Here is a 20,026-nt window from a genome sequence, read left to right on the forward strand (position 1 = left end):
GAAAGATGTGTTATTGGGCCGAGCCAGGTAGATATTGCAGTAATGACTGAGGCAAAGTGGGAACCTGAAAGATCAGCTAAAGATTTAAGTATTAATTTTTACTTGGAAATGCATCTAAATTGCTTGAAACTGTTATTGCAGTTATATATGACTCTGTTATTGCAACAGCAGGGTGTTTCAGGGACTCCTTTCTTCTAGCCATAAAAGATCAGAAGGTGCCTGGGATCCTCCTGTGGAGACTTGTGGAGTCTCCAGCCTGCAGAGACAGGGTGGGATAACTTTTACAAAATAGAAAAAATGACCGGAATGGTTTAAATAGGCCAGATTTTGATTCTTTTCTCTGTACAATAACTCAAGTAAAACAATACATTTCCAACAAGTGTGTAGCAGATTTATTGGATATGAGTTTCCGATTTCTTAATAAAATTAATGCTTACCATTTTTATTGTAATTGTTGTTCCATATCATTTGTCACCATCGGATGATAATGACATTAATGCAACATACATTAGGAAGTTGGTGCAGAAATACTGTGACGTGACATTTATATGTGATTTGCAATGCTATTTATTTTATGAAATTTATGTACCTTCCATGGAGGTACCGTTGCAAGTGTGTAACAAGGACCAGGATATGGAAGTCTGAATTCCAGCCCTCTTTTTTGTTATGAGGCTGTGACTAACTGTGCCCATCAACAGAGGACTGGAGGAATCTTGCTGAGCCAGGAGCACAGACCCTTTGGCTGGTCAGTGCACTTTCAAAAGTAATTCAGATCTCAGGTGAATCCAGAAGTACTCTGTCTGAAAAGGTTATCTTGGTTCTCAGTAATTTCACTTAAGTACCTAAAATTAAATAAGAGGAATCGTGGCTAGAACAAATCATCACGTGACTTAGAATAAAATTAGCCTTATTGGCTACAGGAACAAAATATATATGAGTATAGTAGAATCACTCACAAAAAATAGTATTTCAGCCAGGAGGTCTGGATAATAGTGCAAGTACTATCTTCTAATACTTGCGGTGATGTTATTTTTGACCAGCTTTATAAAGTAGATGTTCATAATGGTACCTTTGGCCAGAGAAGTAGACCCCCATAGCTTAAAAATGTACTCCTGCTTTGGGTTTTCATATACCTGCCTTGAAAACTGTGGCACTCAAAAAAGGCTGTAAGAATTGACTGAAGTCAGATTTGTTCACAGCCCTAGTTCCGCTTTTCTAGTGTTAGAGAACATGATGCAGTTCCCAGTATCTTAAGCTCACTTATTTTTGGAGTTGATGGGCATCCATACCTCCTGAAGTCAACAGGACATTTAACTATTTGCACTTTTAATAATCAGGTCTAGGCCCAATGTGTTTCAGAGTGAGACATTCAAGAGCTAAAATACATAAAATTAATAACTATTTTGCTACTTTGATCTCTTCCTCATGTGTAAAGCTCAGACTGTTATGGGGGAATAAACTGAAGATATAGACTTCTAGAAAGAGAACTCTGAGGTCTGCTGCACACAATTTATTTTCCTATTACTCTTTGAATATTGTTGATTTGACATGTCATATATCTTCTTGTCTCTCCCTCCTTTTTATTTTAATTTGGACCTGGTTATTGGCTGGAAATTCCACTAACATGACTCATCCCCACTCTGAAAATGACTGTGAACAGGCACCGCATTGTGGGATTTACATCCCCCTGCTTTTTTTTTTTTTTGCTTTTTTTTTTTCCTAAGTGCTTTAGCGTGGCACGAGCTTGTAATAATAAACTAGGAAGGAAGTTGGAGCTAATCACTTGGTTCTGAATGCACAAGCCCTGCCAAATTTCCCCACAGGCATGAAGCAGCCGCTCAAGCTGTGACACCAGCAAATTAAATCCTGGAAGTAGCTGACCAGAAGTAATGAAATGTGTATTTACCATACTGATGCTGTCAGTCCTAAGACACACTGGATTTACGATCTAGTTAAGTGGGGCATGTTTGTCACTTCCAGTGGTGCTTGGAAAAAATACCCAGGTTTGTTCCTAGCCTTCTTTCCAAAATCACAAGCACACCTCATATAACATGAAGAAGAAGATGCCCGGAATGGTCTGTTCTTTTAAAATGTTGCCAAAGTGAAATCGATATCCCAAAGGAGATAAGTTGTGCAGTCCTATGACATGTTAATTGCCAAGCCTTCTTATTCATCCCTTATCTGCTGTTTCATTCTCTAAATCAAACCTTAGAGCTGAAATGAAAGAACAAAAAATACTTCAGGAGCCCATGGATAAAATACAACAGATGCCTCCCAGAAACAATGTGTCCCATGCATGCAGCAGCTTCAGATCCTAGGCACATACAGGTGTGGGAAAGAGGGCCATGTAATCACTGAGTAATCACAGAGTAGGTACCACTCAAGGAAGGTATGCGTTACACAGGTGGGAGCAGGCACACAAAGGAGAGAGACTATCATTTCACAATCCCCACATATTTAGGTGGTAAAGGACCCAAAAAAAGTTATTTTCCCTGGTCAGGTCTTGTCATAAGTAACAAAAGCATGTGTCTGTGAGTTTTTGTGTATTTAGCTAGCACAGGCACATTATGCTAATTGTGCAAGAGCTATTTAAGGTGAGCTTAGCAGATCATCTGCTGAGTGGTACTTTCTGTGAATTCAAGAAAACATTATGAGGGGAAAAATAAAAGTGTGCAGTCTTCAACATGTTTAATACAATACCCGTGGAAGAACCAAAGAATAAAATCACACCCCATACAAGCAGTCTGAAAGCATCTAATTATATGCTAGGAATGTCTATAACTCTGCAATTATATGCTTAATTTCCAGCTGTACTTGATTAACATCACAAATGATTTATAATACCACCAAATACAAGGAACTTGCTTTGATCTGTTTGTTGGAATGTATAAAATTTTGTGTTTCTTTTGTCTTTTTTTTTTTTTTTTTTTTTTTCATAGCAGGGTAGGTACACTGAGTTAGTACCACACAATCCAGCAGCAAAGTCAAAGGAACACTAGACTCATTTAAGAGATAACATTCATCTCTTTCCACTAGTGAAGCATTCAGGTTCAAGTCTATATAAGGTCAAAACCCACAAACTTCTGTGGGATTATACAGGCTGGGTATATGTGGATATTCGTGGATGAAAAACTGAATATGAACTGTCAATGTGCACTTGCAGCCTAGAAATTGTAATTGTATCTTGGGCTACATCATAAGAAGTGTAGTGAGAGGGAGGTGATTCTCACCCCTATTCCACCTTTGTGAGACACCACTTGGTGCACTGCATTCAGCTATGGGACCTGCAATATAAGAAAGATACAGCCCTGCTAAAGTGGGTCCAGAGGAGGCCACAAGGCTGATCAGAGGGCTGGAGCACCTCTCCTATGAAGACAGGATGAGGAAGTTGAGGTTGTTCAACCTGGAGAAGAGAAGGTTCCAGAGAGTAGCCTTTCAGTACCTAAAGGGGACTACAGGAAAGATGGCAAGGGACTCTTTATCAGGGTCTGTAGTGATTGGACAAGGGGTAATGGTTTTGTACTGAAATAGAGTAGATTTAGATTAGACATCAGGAAGAAATTCTTTACTCAGAGACTGGTGAGGTACTGGAACAGGTTGCCCAGAGAATCTGTGGATGCCCCATCCCTGGAAGTATTCAAGGCCAGGTTGCACCGGGCTTTGGGTGACATAGTCTAGTGGGAACTGTCCCCCCTTACTATGGCAGTGGGGTTGCAACTAGATGCTCTTTAAGGTCACCTCAAACCCAAACTGTTCTGTGGTTATATGAGTGTACTTCAACCTTAATACATGGTAGTAACCTTGCTGAATCCATTCATTTTTCTTGTGTTGGTCTTGGAGAAAATCATACTTTCTGTGATATGGTAGTGCACACACCTCTCATAGCAGGTCTGTGGGTGCATCCCTCTCCCATCTCCCCAAATCAAGAAGCTGAAGTAGAAGTCCTTTGACATTTTCTTAGTGAGGAGAGAATGGGGAGGAAGAAGGATAAAAGGACTCTCTTATTTAAAAAAATATAAATAAATTACCTGGATCTATATATAATCCTCAGTTAAAGATTTGAGTCTGTGGTGATCCTAAGTGCTGTATCAGGATTTAAGGTAAAATACAAACACTTGAAATGTGGTGTTTTGATCTACTCAAGGCTAAGCCTGTTGAATTCAGCCAATGTAAGGCAAACAAACACATGTAAACTTTTGCATAATTGTGGTCTTATATTGTAAGCTGTTTGGAGCAATTACTTTGCCATCTGTGAGAAATTACCCAGACTACCAAGGTATTCATCCACTGGTAACATTGACTTATATCATTCCCATTTTGGCTTATATCAGACTTTAAGTCTTTTTTTTTTTTTTTTAATAGAGTAAAATAAAAAAAAATGCAAATCAAAAGCTGAAATTGTGTTACCTCTATTTGTATTCTGAAGCTCAAAGCTATTTAGACTGGTTTTCTTGTTCAGGATGAATTTACAATATGCTTGTTACCTTGTTCTCATGTTGGGTGACGTAAGTGAGTTTGCTTAGGTCCTTTCTTCTGAAGCCTGAAGCTCTAGCTCTAGTACATGAACAACTAGACTGGCTGAATAATCTGAAAACTAGGCATGGTTGCCCACCCTGTCCTCTAAACAGAGCTCTCAACCTGTGAAATACAAGGGAGTATTAGATACCATGGAGTTGGGAATTTAAAATATCATATATTACAGTTTTCATTGGGGGTAAAATAAAATAAAATAAAATAAAATCTAAATACCAGTGCGGCTTAATAAATAAAAAGGCAACTCTAATGTGAGCTTGAACTTTTCCTTCTCATTAATTACTATGAATCTGTTTTGAAATTCCTGTAGAGAACAAGTGCTACTTGCTGACAGCTGGTTTGCAATTAATAAAAAGGAAAGTGTTTTCAGCTGGCAACAGCTTAAAATGCTCATGATATATGAAAAGGTTAAATTGCTCCTTTCTATCTACTATGTATAAAAGAAATATTGAAAATGAACTGATGCAGCTTAGGGAATGAAAAGTACTACCCAAAGCTATGGACATAGTGCTGAGAACTGCTGATCAGCTGGTACTTGCTGGAATGGGCATATTTGTAAATGCTTAGCAAGTGCCAAAAATTATTCTTCAGTTGCAGACTTCTAGAATGTATTGCGTTCAAGATGATCCTGTTTCTGTAAGATTAAAGAGTCTTGATTTAATTACCTTTTTTTTAAAATATATGTTTAAGTTACTATTACATTTTATAGTTTTATTGGAAATCCTCTTGCCATTGATACTGTTTTTCATCTTATCAGTCTTCTGCTCTATGCCACTCTCCATCAGGAAAGGATGGCAGAGGCTTGTTCCTCAGGTTCCAGGGCATTGGCAACATAAAAGCACATGGCAGGAACCAGCGCAGAGGGAATGGCCTGATAATCAGATGCCCGTGGACTTCATCTATTAATTGCATTATGAAAAACATTCTAGAATTTAACGTTAATGATCTTGCAGAATATGAAATGTTACCTTTTTACAAAGATAACATGACCATCCTATAAGTACCAAAGGAAATGGGTACAAGTGAATTAATATGTTTACTTCAATTAAATCTTTTTATTCTTGTCTTGCAGAATGCAGAACCATTCCAAGTTACTGTCCGAGAAGACAATTGTATCATTGTCTCCCTGGAAGCATCTGATGTGGTGAGCTCATCCTCTGTATATGTTGTGAAGATAGCTGGAGAATCGAAGAACTACTTTTTCCAGTTCGAAGAATTCAATAGCACTTTACCTGCCCCTGTGGTTTTTAATGCCAAATACCATGGCCTATATTACATAGTAACTCTGTTGGTAGTGAACTCAAACATGGTTTCCAAGTCAGCAAGATCAATCACTGTGTTAACCAGTAAGTAACACCTTCTTCTTCTTTTTTCTTCTGTTTCTTCTCTTTGTGTGTTTTCTGTTGGTGGTATTGTTCTTGTTTGTTTGTTTCCAGAATTTTTTCTTGTGGAGAAGTTTTTATTTTCATTCTTTTTTAATAGATTCTCCTTGTGTGTAGGATGAACCCTTGTGTGAGAACAGTAAAGCAAATGTGTTGAGAAGGCTTGTGAGAGAAAATTCACAAGGTCTGGGCAGGAAGAAGGGGACAGCTGTGGGTTTCCCCTGGCTGACCCTTCCTAATCAGTGACTGGAGAGGTTTGATATACTGGGCCCCACATAAGTGGGGTGGATGAACCTCCTCCCTAGGTGTTCATCCTAAACACTGTGAACCAAGAGTTCTGAAGTTCCAGTGGAAGGCATGAAAAGTGTTGACTGACATTTCAGTGTAAACGCTCCTGTTTCATGGTGAAGTATATTCTGTTTTAGATGCCATGACAATGTTCTTTGGTTGCTAGCACATTTAAGCAGTACTAAACCTGGAAAGCAGACATTAGTCACCAAGACAATGTGTTTCTGCCAGTAGAGCTGAAGATTTCTATGGTGGAGATCATACCTCTCTGTCTCTTACTCTGTCTCTTACTACCTCCATATGCATTGATCTTGAGGGAAAGATGTGGTTTGGTTTGTTGTCTCATGATGTGAAGTGCAGCAGGCTTCTGTGTAATTTCTATTATGTTTCTGGCTCTCTGCTGTCATTCCGATGCTGCTTCCCCATGCCCACCAGAAATAAATGTATAGAATATAAAATGAGTTCTTCATCTTCAAAAGTGATTCAATGAATGACAAACAAAAAATTACTTGGATGAGACAAACCCAGTTTCTAGTTCTTGTTCTGTTATACACTAAGGATTAACCTTATTCACAATCAGATTTCTGTGGTGAATTATTGTCATATGCACACCAATACAGACACGGATGCTCTTTTCCATTGTTTGATGGGAGGTTAGTTAATGTCTACTCTAACCAGGTGTGGAGGTCTTGAGGGGAACTTCTTGATAATGAGTGAATTTATCAGTTAAATGGCTCCTTGGAGTCTATAGCTAAATTTATTTGGTTTGTAAATGAGGAATGGTATGATTTTGCATACTTATATTATTTTGTCAATGAGGAAATGCCATCCACTGTAATAACATTCCCAAAGAATATCATCATAGCCTTTTATGTCGCAGAGCGAGGTGCTTGAAACTTAGAAGTTACCAGATTTTATATCATCCATATGGTCTTCATCCTCCCCATGTGTGCTCAAGTTGTGCACTAATGAGGACAACCATGAAGGGTCCCATAGGAAAAATATCATGTGGAGGAATAATGCAGGTCTTTCATAAGGCACACATTTGTGTAGTGAACAACATAAGGCTTCATAGGTAGATTGGATTTTTTTTTTTTTTGACTGTTTTAATGTTGCAGATAAAATAATAATTCCTATTTAAATGCTTTTGTAATTTTTTTTTTTAATAATAATGAAATAAAAAAAAGAAGGAATCATATACAACTGAACGAATGCCTCACCAAGTATTTTCAGTGGGTTTTGAGTGCTGTACTTGTAGTAATGCAGTAGGACTAATTGCTGCCTGATTTCCAGAGCCCATGAGGTCACTGTTACCAGGGAAAGGTGTGATCCAGAATGGCAGATGGAGCATGCAATGCACTCCTGTGCAAGGAATCTCTGAAGGAAGAAGAGAATCAGTGGCACCTATCAAAGCCAGCCCCAGATCACCATTTCTGACTCAAGGGGTTTCCATGAGGTGTTCCCAAACAAGTGTGAGGCCGCAGGCTCCAAGGAGCCTAGCCCACGTCACTCTCACTTCTCCACGGCTCAACAGTGTCCTTTCTGATGGAAAGGACACCCCTTTTCACCACCTGTCTTAAGGGGGTGCTCTGGCAGCTTCCCAGAGTTCCCACTGTGGCTTCTGCTGCTCACCCAGACCTTAGAAGACCAGCAACTTTGGCAGTTGTCCAGTGCTGCTTGGGGAACTGATGTGACAAAAAAGGAACAGTTTGTCTCAGCAGAAAGACAATCAGGTTCATGGGGGGGAGGAGGGAAGAAGGCATTTCTGTATATGCAGCATTGAAGGATGCTGTACTAAGCATAGGTACGATGTAATTTGTGAGCTTCCCAGCATATTCCCAATATCCTTCCTAATATTTTCTGTTAGGCTGACTAACGAGTGCTAGCTCTCCTGTTGCATCTTTGGCTACTAATGTAGCTTATTTTTTCAAATATAAGGGTAAAGGAATGAAAATAAATTTGGAATTAGAAGTTCATGGCATTTCAATACGGTGTGTTTGAGAAAACATCTTTAAACTCTTTTTATGACCCCTGGCTTCTCTACAAAACTTCATTAGACCATAGTTGTTCCCCCCCACACACACCTTTTTTTTCTTTTTATTTGTATTGTAAAGTGACTGTTTCACTTCTTTTCTTTTTTTTTTTTTCTTTTTTTTTTTTTTCTTTTTTTCCTGACAATAAATTAACTTGAAATTTTGGCAGATAATACTGATAATAGATTCATATTTTTCTTTATGCTATATACTATTTCTGCCTGCTTAACATCCTTAGTTTATTTTAAAAATGTAAAGACATAACTATCCAATTTATCTATATCTTACACATAAAAGAATGTCACATTGTGACTAGCATCCAGGACAAAATTAATTCCTGTTCTAATTTCATTGGTATCAGGAGAGCTTTTCTAGTTGTAGGTTGGCCCCATTCATTAGCCTGTCAGAAGTTAAATCAAATAGGATAGCCGGTGATGCCAATGTGGTAATTCCCGAAGCTATACTTAAATATTTCACAATAGTTTTCTGGGATCTCCAGACATCTGCAAAGGATTCAGTGCAGGGAGATGGAGTCTTTCAGTTTGGCCATATGCTGGAATCCTGAGCATCACACACAGCAGTGTATAACCAAATTGTGCATGTTATAAATTCTGAGTCAATTTAGCTGAGGGTAAGGTCCTTCAAGCAGATTGTTTATCTATAAATTCAGTAAGAGTCACGAAAGAACTCTGTTCACTAATAGTATATTGTGATGACCTTTCTTTTTTCCTATTCACATCCTTTAGTGATGTGCTGCTTCTTTTTCATGTTGGCAAGAAAAAGGTATGTCTCTTTGCAAGCTGAAACTTCATCTCTCTTCTGTCAAGAAAAATTTTTGTTTTAAAAAGTTATTCCTCAAAAGAAAGATGATGTCAAAGCTAACAAAATATATATTTTACATATGGGTGTATATGTAATTATATATGTGAATTTGTAAATATTATATACACATGTACTTATAATTACATACAAAATAAAAACATCTACAAATTATATAAATATATATATGTATGTGTGTATGCTAACATCTGAGCTATCTGTTGTTATCTTCAGCCTTCTCTACAAGACTGAAGAATTTATTTTCTGCATGTCTCTGACTGCAATAATTTCAGGGTTTTCTCAAGTTAATCAAAACCACACAACCTGTAGAGTTTTCTGTATTCTGGATTGTTGTAACACTGAGTGTGACCTACTTGTTGCAATATTTTTTTCTCAAAGCCTAAGGGTGTTGTCAGCTTGAGTACAGCCCACATCCTCACATTGCTCCTGAGCTGGAACTTCTAGAAGCGTGAGATGATCAGGGCACATTCAAGTCCTAGGCAGGAAACATGTAAAATAAAGTTTGAGTACAAAATAGCACTTCTTCTTCTGATTCTGTAACAAAGTGGTGTTCAGAGATTTGGGCTCGGTACTTCACTTGAAGGAGGAAACATTAAACTGATGCCTTGACCACTTTACTATTAAAGATCCCTGAGATAGATTTCAAAATAATAGGTGTATTAATCTTGCCATCTAGGCCAGATTCCTGTGTGTGCAATTGTGTTGTGCATATCTATATGACCTTCCTTCCAGTTTTCAGTCTAGACAAGATTAGAAGTAGCTCTGGTATCTAACAGAGTTATTTTCAGTCTGCCTTCTTATGCTCTTAGAGTTTGGGCTTGTCAACAGGATTGAAGTAACTCCAGAATTTATAGCATTAATTTAGTGTTTTGAAACACTTGAAAGAAAGTTAAAAGACATAAAATTTATTGCTAATATGCTTTAAAGTAGTTTATGAGAAAAATAAGGAGTATGGATCCAAAATCAGTGCTTAAAATTTTCACTCATCCTACATTTTCCCAGCTTGAAGTCTTGTTTTATTCTTTCCAGGGTGACTCACACCAATATATTTGTTTGTTTATTTGTTTTAGAAAAAAAAAAAAAAAAAAAAGTTCACTGTAAATTTTTCTTTTTGTTTGGGAAAAAATCTTTGCACATTTAAAGGACTGGAGACATTCTCATGGTACATTGTAAAGTTATTGTGTGCTGTAGAAAAAAAAAAAAAATCTCTGCTGGGAATTGGAAAAATTGGGATCTGGGACAGTAAGTAAGAAGAGTTCTGTCTGACTTTTATTTTAGCTTGTGATTACGAGTTTTCAGTGGTAAATATCTCATTCTCTCAAAAGCCTACAATTCCTTACATAGATCACTGTAAAATATATTCCCTTTAGGGAAAATTCTGCCTCACTCTTCTACCAAAAAATATTCTCCTCAAGAGACCAACAAGGCCTGCTGCTGGGGGCTATGATCTCTTCCGCTCTTATAAAGTAATTGGTATTAGACCTAGTTAATGTTCAGTTGTCATTATGCCAGATGCTGCAGGAAGTGATTCAGCAGGTCAAATCAATGCCTTCAGCTCGTTAATGGATCAGGGCTGCTGAAGTAAGAGCTTCAGAGTGTTTTTTTTTCCTGATAAAATTTAGTACTGAAGCCCTTCATGTTTATCTTTCTTAAAGGATGATGTGGAACTTCTTTAAAAAGGCTGTTTTTTCATGGGAGCCTTAATTTTGAATTATAACTTCAAAGAATATCTATATCTCTTAGTGCTCTGGTCTCCCCAGCAAACAAATCATGCTATCCATTTTCTAAGGCTTTCTAAGGCTAAGATTCTGATCAGAATCAAAGGAAGGAAAAAGAAAAAAAAAAAAAAAAAAAAAAGCAACCAGATGAATATTTTTTCCTGCAATAATTTCTCTTAGAAGGCTGATTTAAAGTATTGTCCTAAATCTGTTCAAGATTAACTGATATACTTTTGTTCTTGTGCCAACATTTTTGTTTGTTTGTGCAGTCTTTTTATTTGTCAATTTATGTGGGCATCTAGAAACTGCAGTATACATCAGCATTGCTCAGATACTGCCTGCACTCACGTTCCCCTTTCATAAGCAGTTGCACACAGTATTCTCTATTACGTATCATAAACTTGAACATTATGTTCCTAAGGTATTAAACAGAAGCTATTAAATCTCAAAAATAGTTGCTTTTTAGCAAGAGATAAAACGATCCCTAAGGTTTATAGCATAATGAAAACATGGCTATGACTTATTCCCAGTAGCAATGCAGATAAGAAAATAGTGTCATACTGGGGAGGAAGTTACATAGTTCACAACTTCTTCATGTGAATATAAAGGGGATTAGCCATAGGAGTTACATCACTCCATTAATGGGGCTTTTTATTTAGGTAAATTGTGATATGAAGGTAAATCATGATTAATCTGTTTCTGAGTGTGAGATGCAAGAATGTTGATCTGAGTCCCATTTCAACCATCCATTTGTAATACTACATCTAACCTACCAAGGTAATCAATCATTAATTCAATCTGTGGAGTGGCCAGATCTATGAATATTAAAAATAAATTGATTTGGACTGGAATACGGCACTTATTTTCAATGTTCTTTTTTTTTTTCCCCATGAATTGCAAAAGCCGCCTAAAACATTAATGTGTCTGGTGCACATTTAATGCGTTTATGGAGGATTTAGCCTCCAGAATTTTCAGGGCATTTGAGGAAGCGGTTAGCCGCATTTATTATGCTATCTTGATGTTTGCATAATGCAAGGTATGTGCTAAATGCAAAATGCTGTAAAGTCCAGTAGAAATGCAGAAGTTAAATTTTCCACAACATAATTGGAAAGCAGTTGCTACAGGACCAGCAGAGTCTGAGACATTAAGGAGGAAAAAAAAAAAAAAAAAAAGTGAAATTTTGGTCTTGATCCTGAAAACTTGTCTATGTGATTTTAATATAACCCAGAAGTCTGAAAATAAAGTCATTGTACATAAAAAGTGCCTTAAGCACGCTAGTAGAGGAATACTGAAGTCCTCTAATTCCCTTCTGTAGTACGTCTTGAAACATCAATCTCATGCCACATGTTTAGGAAGTTCTGTTTTCTTATGTATTACATTACACCTTATTATTCTTATTTCTTAAGAATCATTGAAATCTGTGAAAAGCTGGGTCCTAAATGCTACAAATTGAATAATGAAAAAGACCAAACTGTTTATGCTCTGAATTATAAATATAAATGTTGAAGAGTGACATTTTGCATATTCTTTAAGCTTTTATAACCCTAGGAGCAGTCAGTAAGTGAAAAACAGAATATGATTTTTATCTGCTGAGTGTCCTTTTAATTTCACAGTGTGCAAATAGCTTTTGATGTGAATATTTGGTGCCGAAGGAAGTAAGATAATGGAAGAACCTTTAAATTGCATTATATCACTCAAACTACTCTGCTAACATCAGCCATGAGCAAGGAGAGGCTAGTAAGCAGAACATAACAAGAAAGAGACTCTGTGGTGATTACCACTTAATTCAATTATTGGTTAATTAAATCAAAACATAAGGAGGAGAAATCATTTGGATTAAAAATGAATATAGCTTCCATCCTTTATTTGATTTGTTGTAGGAAGGAATAAATGGGCTAATTTGATCACTGACATATGAAAGTTTCAATAATTCTTTAAGAAATAAGGAGACCCAGATCTGAATGAGACAGCAGAAGCAAGCCTAGGGCACACCCGCTAACATGAAAGATTACTATGTAAGAGTTGTGCTATTTAGAGATTGTTATTGACATTTTAACTACTGTCATGTGCTGTGTGAGCTGTGATATGAAGCGTCTGGTCATGTGGATTGTCAGATCAACTGTTTATTTCAGAATAAGTAATGGGAAAAGACTCAGCAGAAATAAAAGGGTAGGCTTTGTTTCCTGTGATCTGCTTTACTCCCATTTATTTATAGGCTATCACAAACTGTCAGCAAAATTTTCACAGATTCTGTCATTGCAGTGCCTGTTGGTATCCATGAGCTTTGGAGTTTCTATTTGTCAGTGGTTAACATACAAATATGCTGATATTTGTCTGAAACTAACAAAAATTATTTGCCTTGAGAAATAAACCAAAAGCTTCACAACATCATATTCCCATGCTCTGACAAAGTTGAAAATGACAACATAACTTCTTGTTAAGACCTGGGAAGAGATTTTTTTTTGTATCTATTGCTTTTGTTTTTAATTGCTTTTTTCTTCCCTTCTCATTAAAAATGGAAATGTAATGGCTTGGTGAAAATACTGTGCTAGTAAATGAGATTTAATTTTTGCTTGCACTACAGGCTTGCTTTTCCACCTATGATTAACCTATTCGACCTTCTGTGGGATAATTCCACTTTTGAAGCTGATACTTCTGTCCTTTTCATCTACCTTTTCTCTTGTCTGTCATGACCATGTGCTCTTTGGGGAAATTTGTTTTATTAGTTTTTCTCCAGGGTCTACTGCAATAGAACTTTGTACTCAAATGTGTCCCAAAAGTGTGTAGTAAGACCATGCTAATGAACAGTTTGAATTTTTTCAATCTGCTCTCTACAGTGTGCAAGAAATACATCAACATGATAATACTGAAAAAGATCTGAGCATAATTACTGACAGTTGTGCATAAATTACCTCTATTGAAATATGTTAATATGACAAATTCTGACTAAAACTATAACCCTGTTTTGAATTTCTGCTTGGTCCTCTTAACCAATATATAGTTGCTATCATTTCTTCCTTGTTGATGAGAGCGTCAAGCAGAAGGTTATTTATTCATTAATTTATTGTGGATAAAGGAGGCTGAATAAAACTGTGACTCTACTGTTGTTGGTAACAATAAATATTTTTAGTGACTCTCACCTGCAATGAATTGACACAGCCTTCTTTTAGCTGATGAAGCTACACTGATCTATATGCTATATCAAAGGACACAGGCTACATTCCATAGCCCACATAGGTCAGATTTTAAAGCACTAGATTGGCAGTTCTGTACTTATCCCCTTCTGTGTGCAGGCTTTCCCCATACCTGTGAGTAAACCACTTTAATCCTCTGTACTTCAGCTAAAGAATCCTCTGTACTTCAGCTAAAGAACAGTAATGGCACCACTATATTTTTGTAGAAGTTTGGTGTGCATAAGTACATTGGAGATAGTGAGCCTCTCAGATATGGTAGAAATGCATAATTACCCATGAAATAAATAAATTAATATGTATAAAAATAGAAAATCTTCATTCAAATGTTTTCCTCTGGTCAGTGTACTGATGAACTTCTCAGCTAATTTTAAAAGTTCAGATTTATGCCAACATTATGAGCAATGTTTCAAGTGTTCTGTTGTTTTTGTCAGGGCACTTTTACTTGATTGGCAAGCATTAAAGATGAAAGTCTTGCTGGGGTGATGACTGTGAGTGCTTAAGTAATAACTGTGATTTCAACCTTGTTTCTTGTGCCTACTCCTCTGCAAATTTTTCTGGTAAAGTATAAGTATCAAGTGAACATTTTGTGGGAGAACATACAAACCTAGGCTTTGACGGTGTCTCAAGTGGCTTTGCCCCAGACCTCTCTGAAGCCCCAGATATCATCTGCAAAATTTAAGAGCCCCTGTGCTGTACCTAGAAAAACTCTTTCTTGGACGTATATGTGTGAAGAACTCATATTTGCCTATTAATCTTCTTTTTTTTTTTTTTCTTTTATTTGTATATCCTTTAGAACCCCTTCCTGTGAGCAGTGTTTCTATCTATGATTACAAACCATCTCCAGAAACAGGAGTGTTGTTTGAAATTCAGTACCCAGAGAAGTACAATGTTTTTACCAGAGTAAATATAAGCTATTGGGAAGGAAAAGACTACCGAACAATGCTGTACAAAGGTAGGAAGAAACTATTCCACTAAAACTTAATATTAACTCTACTGGAAACATTGAAACAGTAGTTTTGGCATGTACTGGTTGCGATTTATATTTCTTGTAAGGTGTATATAATAACTTTTATATAATAAACTAAGAAATCAGTATTCAAATGGAGTTATGGAGTTGGTGGCTCAGTTTGGATTTAAAACTCTTTCCCATCTCAGTCTTAGTGATGTTTCTTTTCTTTCGGATTTTCAAAGAAGATGAAGATTGGGTCATTTTTTTTTCTTCTTCTTCTTTTTTTTTAATTTTTTTGTTTTCTTTTAAATAAGCACATACTAAAACTTTCCACTTTTTTGTGCCCCCCTCAGAAAAAAAAAAAAATGGGGGGGGGGGGCAGGAAGGAGGTGTAAAAAACTCAGTAGAAAGGGCAGAGATATGCTTTGGCTTCCTAGATGTAGTTGTTGAAATCCCTGGATTGCATTCTGTCTCAGTTGAAAGCATCAATAACATTCCCATTTTCTTCCTTCCGGCCAAGATTTCTCTTTGGTGAATAGCTGACAGTGCTCAAGGATGCATCAGATCTGGGGAAGCCATTCAGTATGTCTGATTCCTGGCAAAGTGTTTGAACTTGGTACCTCTGTATCACTGTAAAGTCATGCAGTGCTAGTAACACTATGCTGTATATTACTGTATAGTACTGTATCGTTTTGTGTTGTCCCTGAGCTAATAATTCCCTGCTGGATTTTATCAATTTTATCCTTCTTAAAACAATCTAACCCTATGGCAGCCAATCTAACAATCTAGACAGTCAATCTAAACAATTTAAATAATCAATCTAACCATCTAAACAGTCTAACAATGGCAAATTCTGCTTCCTTTTTTATTTGTTTAAATCTGAACTCCCTTTTGTCCTCCAGTATAGCTAAAGCATAGCATTTATCTGAAAGATGTAAATGGGATTGTCCTATGGAAAGTATCCTAAGAGGTGAGAAAGGCATTACATATCCTGCAGGACCTCAAACCCAGCTGGTTAAGTATTGCATGGTGGCAGTAAAATTTGTTTGAGCAATCTAGTAGGTGCTGAATTGAACTTTAGGTATGTAAGAATCCTGATGTAGAAGCCTGGTCACTGTAAGCCCTATGTGGAGTCAGCAGAGGGAGATACACATCTCCAGAAGGAGGCTGGAAAACTTTGGCATCTCTTTGTTATTGCTTCAGTACGGAGGTGGGGGACTAGAATCACATTTGCCTGACTGTGAAATGCCAAGATTTAAGAATGGTGATTCTGGATCATAGCACTAAATACAGGTGACCTTCTTCCAGAGAGCGAAGGTGATACTAGCAGTAATTTTTGTCTTTCCCAGCTAGTACACAGTTTCTGGGGCTGTAATGCTACCGCTGCAGCTGCTGAGAGATTAAAAAAAGTCAACCTGAGTTAAGTGATTCACTAATCAACTAGCATACTTCTTCCCCTTGCTAAATAGGCATAAGCAACTTCTCTTCAGCTCATGCATGTGCTGATGTTGGACGTGAGTTCAGCGCTCAGGACTGAGGCTTGTGCCCAGCTGCATTGTGGGCTGCCCTTTGAGCATCACCCCTGAACATTGTAACTCAGTCAGCAAAAGACCAAAGAGGTTTTTGCGTGCAACAGTTAAAGGTCTGCAGAAACCATCAGATGCTCTTTGAGATGTTCAGTGTCACATGGAGCAGGTTGCCAGATTCTGTTCGCTTTCCTGTGAAATATATAGTTCATGCTTCTCTTGCTGGGCTTTTTTTGTAGCAAAGTGGCTTTGGCAGCCAAGGAAAATGTTGGCAAACTGAATTATTAGAATTTCATGTCTTTGACCAGGTTGAGCAACATTTAAACATCTGAAACACTGCCAGTTCAGCATGTGTAGCTGCATTATTAGAAAGTGAACATTTGATGCTTTTTTCTCTTTTTTCTTTCTTTCTTTTTTTTTTTTTTTTTTTTAAATAACTTTTATTTTTAAACCTTCTGCAGATTTCTTTAAAGGTAAAACAGTTTTCAATCACTGGCTGCCAGGAATATGCTACAGTAACATCACATTTCAGTTGGTATCTGAAGCGACCTTCAACAAAAGCACACTAGTGGAATACAGTGGAGTCAGGCATGAGCCTAAGCAGCACAGAACAGGTGAAGAAAATTGTTGTGTACCATTTGCTCCAAGTCTGTGTGTCTGCTTATCTTTCTGCCATGGGAGGAGATGGATTGCAGTGAGGGGGGGCTAGTTGGGAACAATCATGGGATCTAATATTGGACAGGAGCATGGGAGGAGGATGCTGTGGCTGGTATTGGGGAGGCAGGGTTATGTGTGCAATACAGTACAAAGGGAAATATGTTCAGAATTAATTTTTAAACCACAAGAATGCCACGCTGAGCATACTATTGATCTAGCTATTTTGGTCTGTCTCCTCTTGCAGTGAATCATAGCTGTACTGCTGGAGAAGGGCTTCCTCATTGTGCAGTCTTCTGTCATGGAGAAGAATGTCACAGTCATCCCACTTGGCAGCCACTTTATGCCCTGAAGCATGAACTTTTAATTTCTAAGACAGCAATGTTGCAAAAGCTGAAAATTGCATTTGTTCAGTATCCAGAACTAATTTAATTTGGTCCTGGGACCTTGTCCCAAACTTTCCAGCTAATCTGTTGGAGCATAGACATTTTCCAGGGTTCAAAGTGAAATGAACCAGTGGTAAAATTAAAAGGCCAAATCTTCAGGTGAATACACTGATGTTGGTCCATAGCTTTGTACAGAGCAAAGCCAACTGATTCCAGTTGAGTTATGTCTCAAGAATCCTAAAGGTAGTTATTGAGATACTGAACCTTAAGAATGCAACCAATAGGATTATATTTTCTTCTTTCCTGCTGCCTTCCTATCCCTCATTCTGTACATGAAATGCAATCAGACTGTTGTGTCAGTTTTTGCATCAGTGGCTGTGGCTGGGACAGGAGGAGATGAACAAATCAGTATGTTTTAAGGTGCCAGCTTAAAAAGTATCATACAAAATCTTTGCATGGGTTTCTCACGTTTATCACAAATTAAGGGAATATAGGCAAGCAATTACAGTGAGTAAGACACAGTACTCTGTGTGATCATTTCTACAGTGCCTGCTGGCATAAGTAGAAATAACTTTGCATGCTATAACCTTGTTTTCTGGAGACCAAAATTTGAGATCAAGCTTTCACAAATATTAAAATTTAAACTGATCTTTAATACTTGTGAAAAGGTGGCTGCTAAATGCATATGAAAAGCCCTATGGCAACATGAAGGTCATACTTTTGAAATACAAGCTATGCCATATGCTAGTTGTGCAGGTGCTTTTCAATTCATTTCTGCAGAGGTATTTTCCCATGATCAGAAGACTGCAGAAGACATAATACATGAAAATCCGCACTTTCAAATTCACACTTAAGTAGTATTGCTGCAGTAGTAGCACTGAAGTCTGATTTACTGTGACTTCATGTGTATTCTACATCCTGTTATAAAAAGTACTGATTTTTTCTATGAATTTACACTAAGCATGATTCCACCAGAGTCCTTTCTGGTATAAATTTTTGTAAGAGAAGGAAGAGTCTTAATAAGAACAGGTAATTTCAAAATATTCCTAGATACAATGGTTTTCTGCAAACAATATTTCCCTAGGGAATTAACATATCATTAAGATACACAGAACATACCTATTAAAAGATTAACCCTTGCTTCTCTTTTAGTTCCTTACCCACCTCGAAACATTTCTGTTCAGATTGTGCCAATCAACAGAAACAACTGGGAAGAGCACAGTGGGAATTTTCCTGAAGAACCATTCATGGGACCACAAAAAATCATAGGCAAAGAAAAGCTTAGCCGTTTTTCTGGTGAGCCACCTGTAATTCCAGCAGTGAACACATCTGCAGCCTGGCCAGATTACCGCTCTAACAGCACTGAGTATGAAGCCACATCGCAGCCATATTGGTGGCCTAACGAAGCTGAATCATCAGAGGGTGAAGAAGAGTTTGTCAATGCAGTTCCCAGTGATTATGAAGCCAATGAAGTCAACACATCTGGAAAACTCACATCAGAGCCTGCCCCTTTCCTTCCTGTACAAATGGTGCTGACTTGGTTACCACCAAAGCCGCCAACTGCCTTTGATGGTTTCCATATCAATATTGAAAGGGAAGGTAAATCATAGCCTTATACCCTTCTCATAACCCATTTCTATAATTCCATTGGAGGGTTTGTCTCTTCTACAAATTATTAATTACCTGGTACTGTGCCTCAGAGAACTTTATTAGATCTCTTTTTTTTCTCAAGAAGTTTCTTGTATTGAATAGTGTGTATTTCTGACTGGGATTCAAAAAGTAAGGGAGGAGGAGTAAATCATGGTTTGCAATTCTTCTTTGTGAAACAAGATTTACACTGGTGTGCATGTTGTTGCATTGTTTACACTGCAATTATCGTAAATCCATTCTGTTATTAGGGAAAAGAGAAACAAGCTGATAGAAATTTGAGATGAAGAAGGTACATTATATCATGTATCTTTGTCAACTACTGAGAAAGGTTCTCAGGGGGATTTTGAATGGAGAAGAATAGAGAAAATTCATTCTACAGTCAGATTAACAGTTGTCTCAGAGGACAGCAACTGAACATATTCCTTAGACCACAAAAAAGCTGTGGTGGAGAATGGAGAGACTTTTCAAGTGGTGGAGCTACAATAGAATAGCTGTGTAACTTAAAGATTTCCTGTTTTTATAATCTGTTTTCTCCAAATGAATTTTATTTCCTGACAAGCAGTTTTCTTAAGATTCCCCACACTTAGGGCTAATACTTTTTTTTCTGGCAGAATAAGAAGGCAATAGACAGAAATCTGTAAGCTCCTTTTCACTTGCACAGTCATGGCAACCCTATTTTATCATCCCTACTATTGAATGAAATTTTGGTCTGGTCTTATCATTCCTGTACACTTAAACTGCAACCTTGGTCATTAATTACTATTGTGCTGATGGCAAGAAATAAAAATACCTAAATAAATCCAGTCCTTTTAGATACCTTTTGATCCCACAGCAGAAACTGATATAAATCATTTTCTCAGTAGCTGGAACCTC

General features: G+C 37.3%; 1 protein-coding gene across 1 annotated transcript in view; it reads left to right on the forward strand.

Moving 5' to 3' along the window:
• The window catches only part of PTPRO (protein tyrosine phosphatase receptor type O), a gene marked incomplete at its 5' end in the record, with an annotated part of 88,563 nt that overhangs the window by 13,578 nt on the left and 54,959 nt on the right, over positions 1-20,026 (forward strand). The window contains 4 exons of the mRNA XM_032184864.1: positions 5,604-5,879; positions 14,782-14,940; positions 16,925-17,077; positions 18,656-19,102. Coding sequence (XP_032040755.1) covers positions 5,604-5,879; positions 14,782-14,940; positions 16,925-17,077; positions 18,656-19,102 — 1,035 coding nt within the window. The remainder of the gene's footprint in view (positions 1-5,603; positions 5,880-14,781; positions 14,941-16,924; positions 17,078-18,655; positions 19,103-20,026) is intronic.

Source organism: Aythya fuligula, chromosome 1 (assembly GCF_009819795.1).
Source record: "Aythya fuligula isolate bAytFul2 chromosome 1, bAytFul2.pri, whole genome shotgun sequence".
In the NCBI taxonomy this organism is placed as follows: domain Eukaryota; kingdom Metazoa; phylum Chordata; class Aves; order Anseriformes; family Anatidae; genus Aythya; species Aythya fuligula.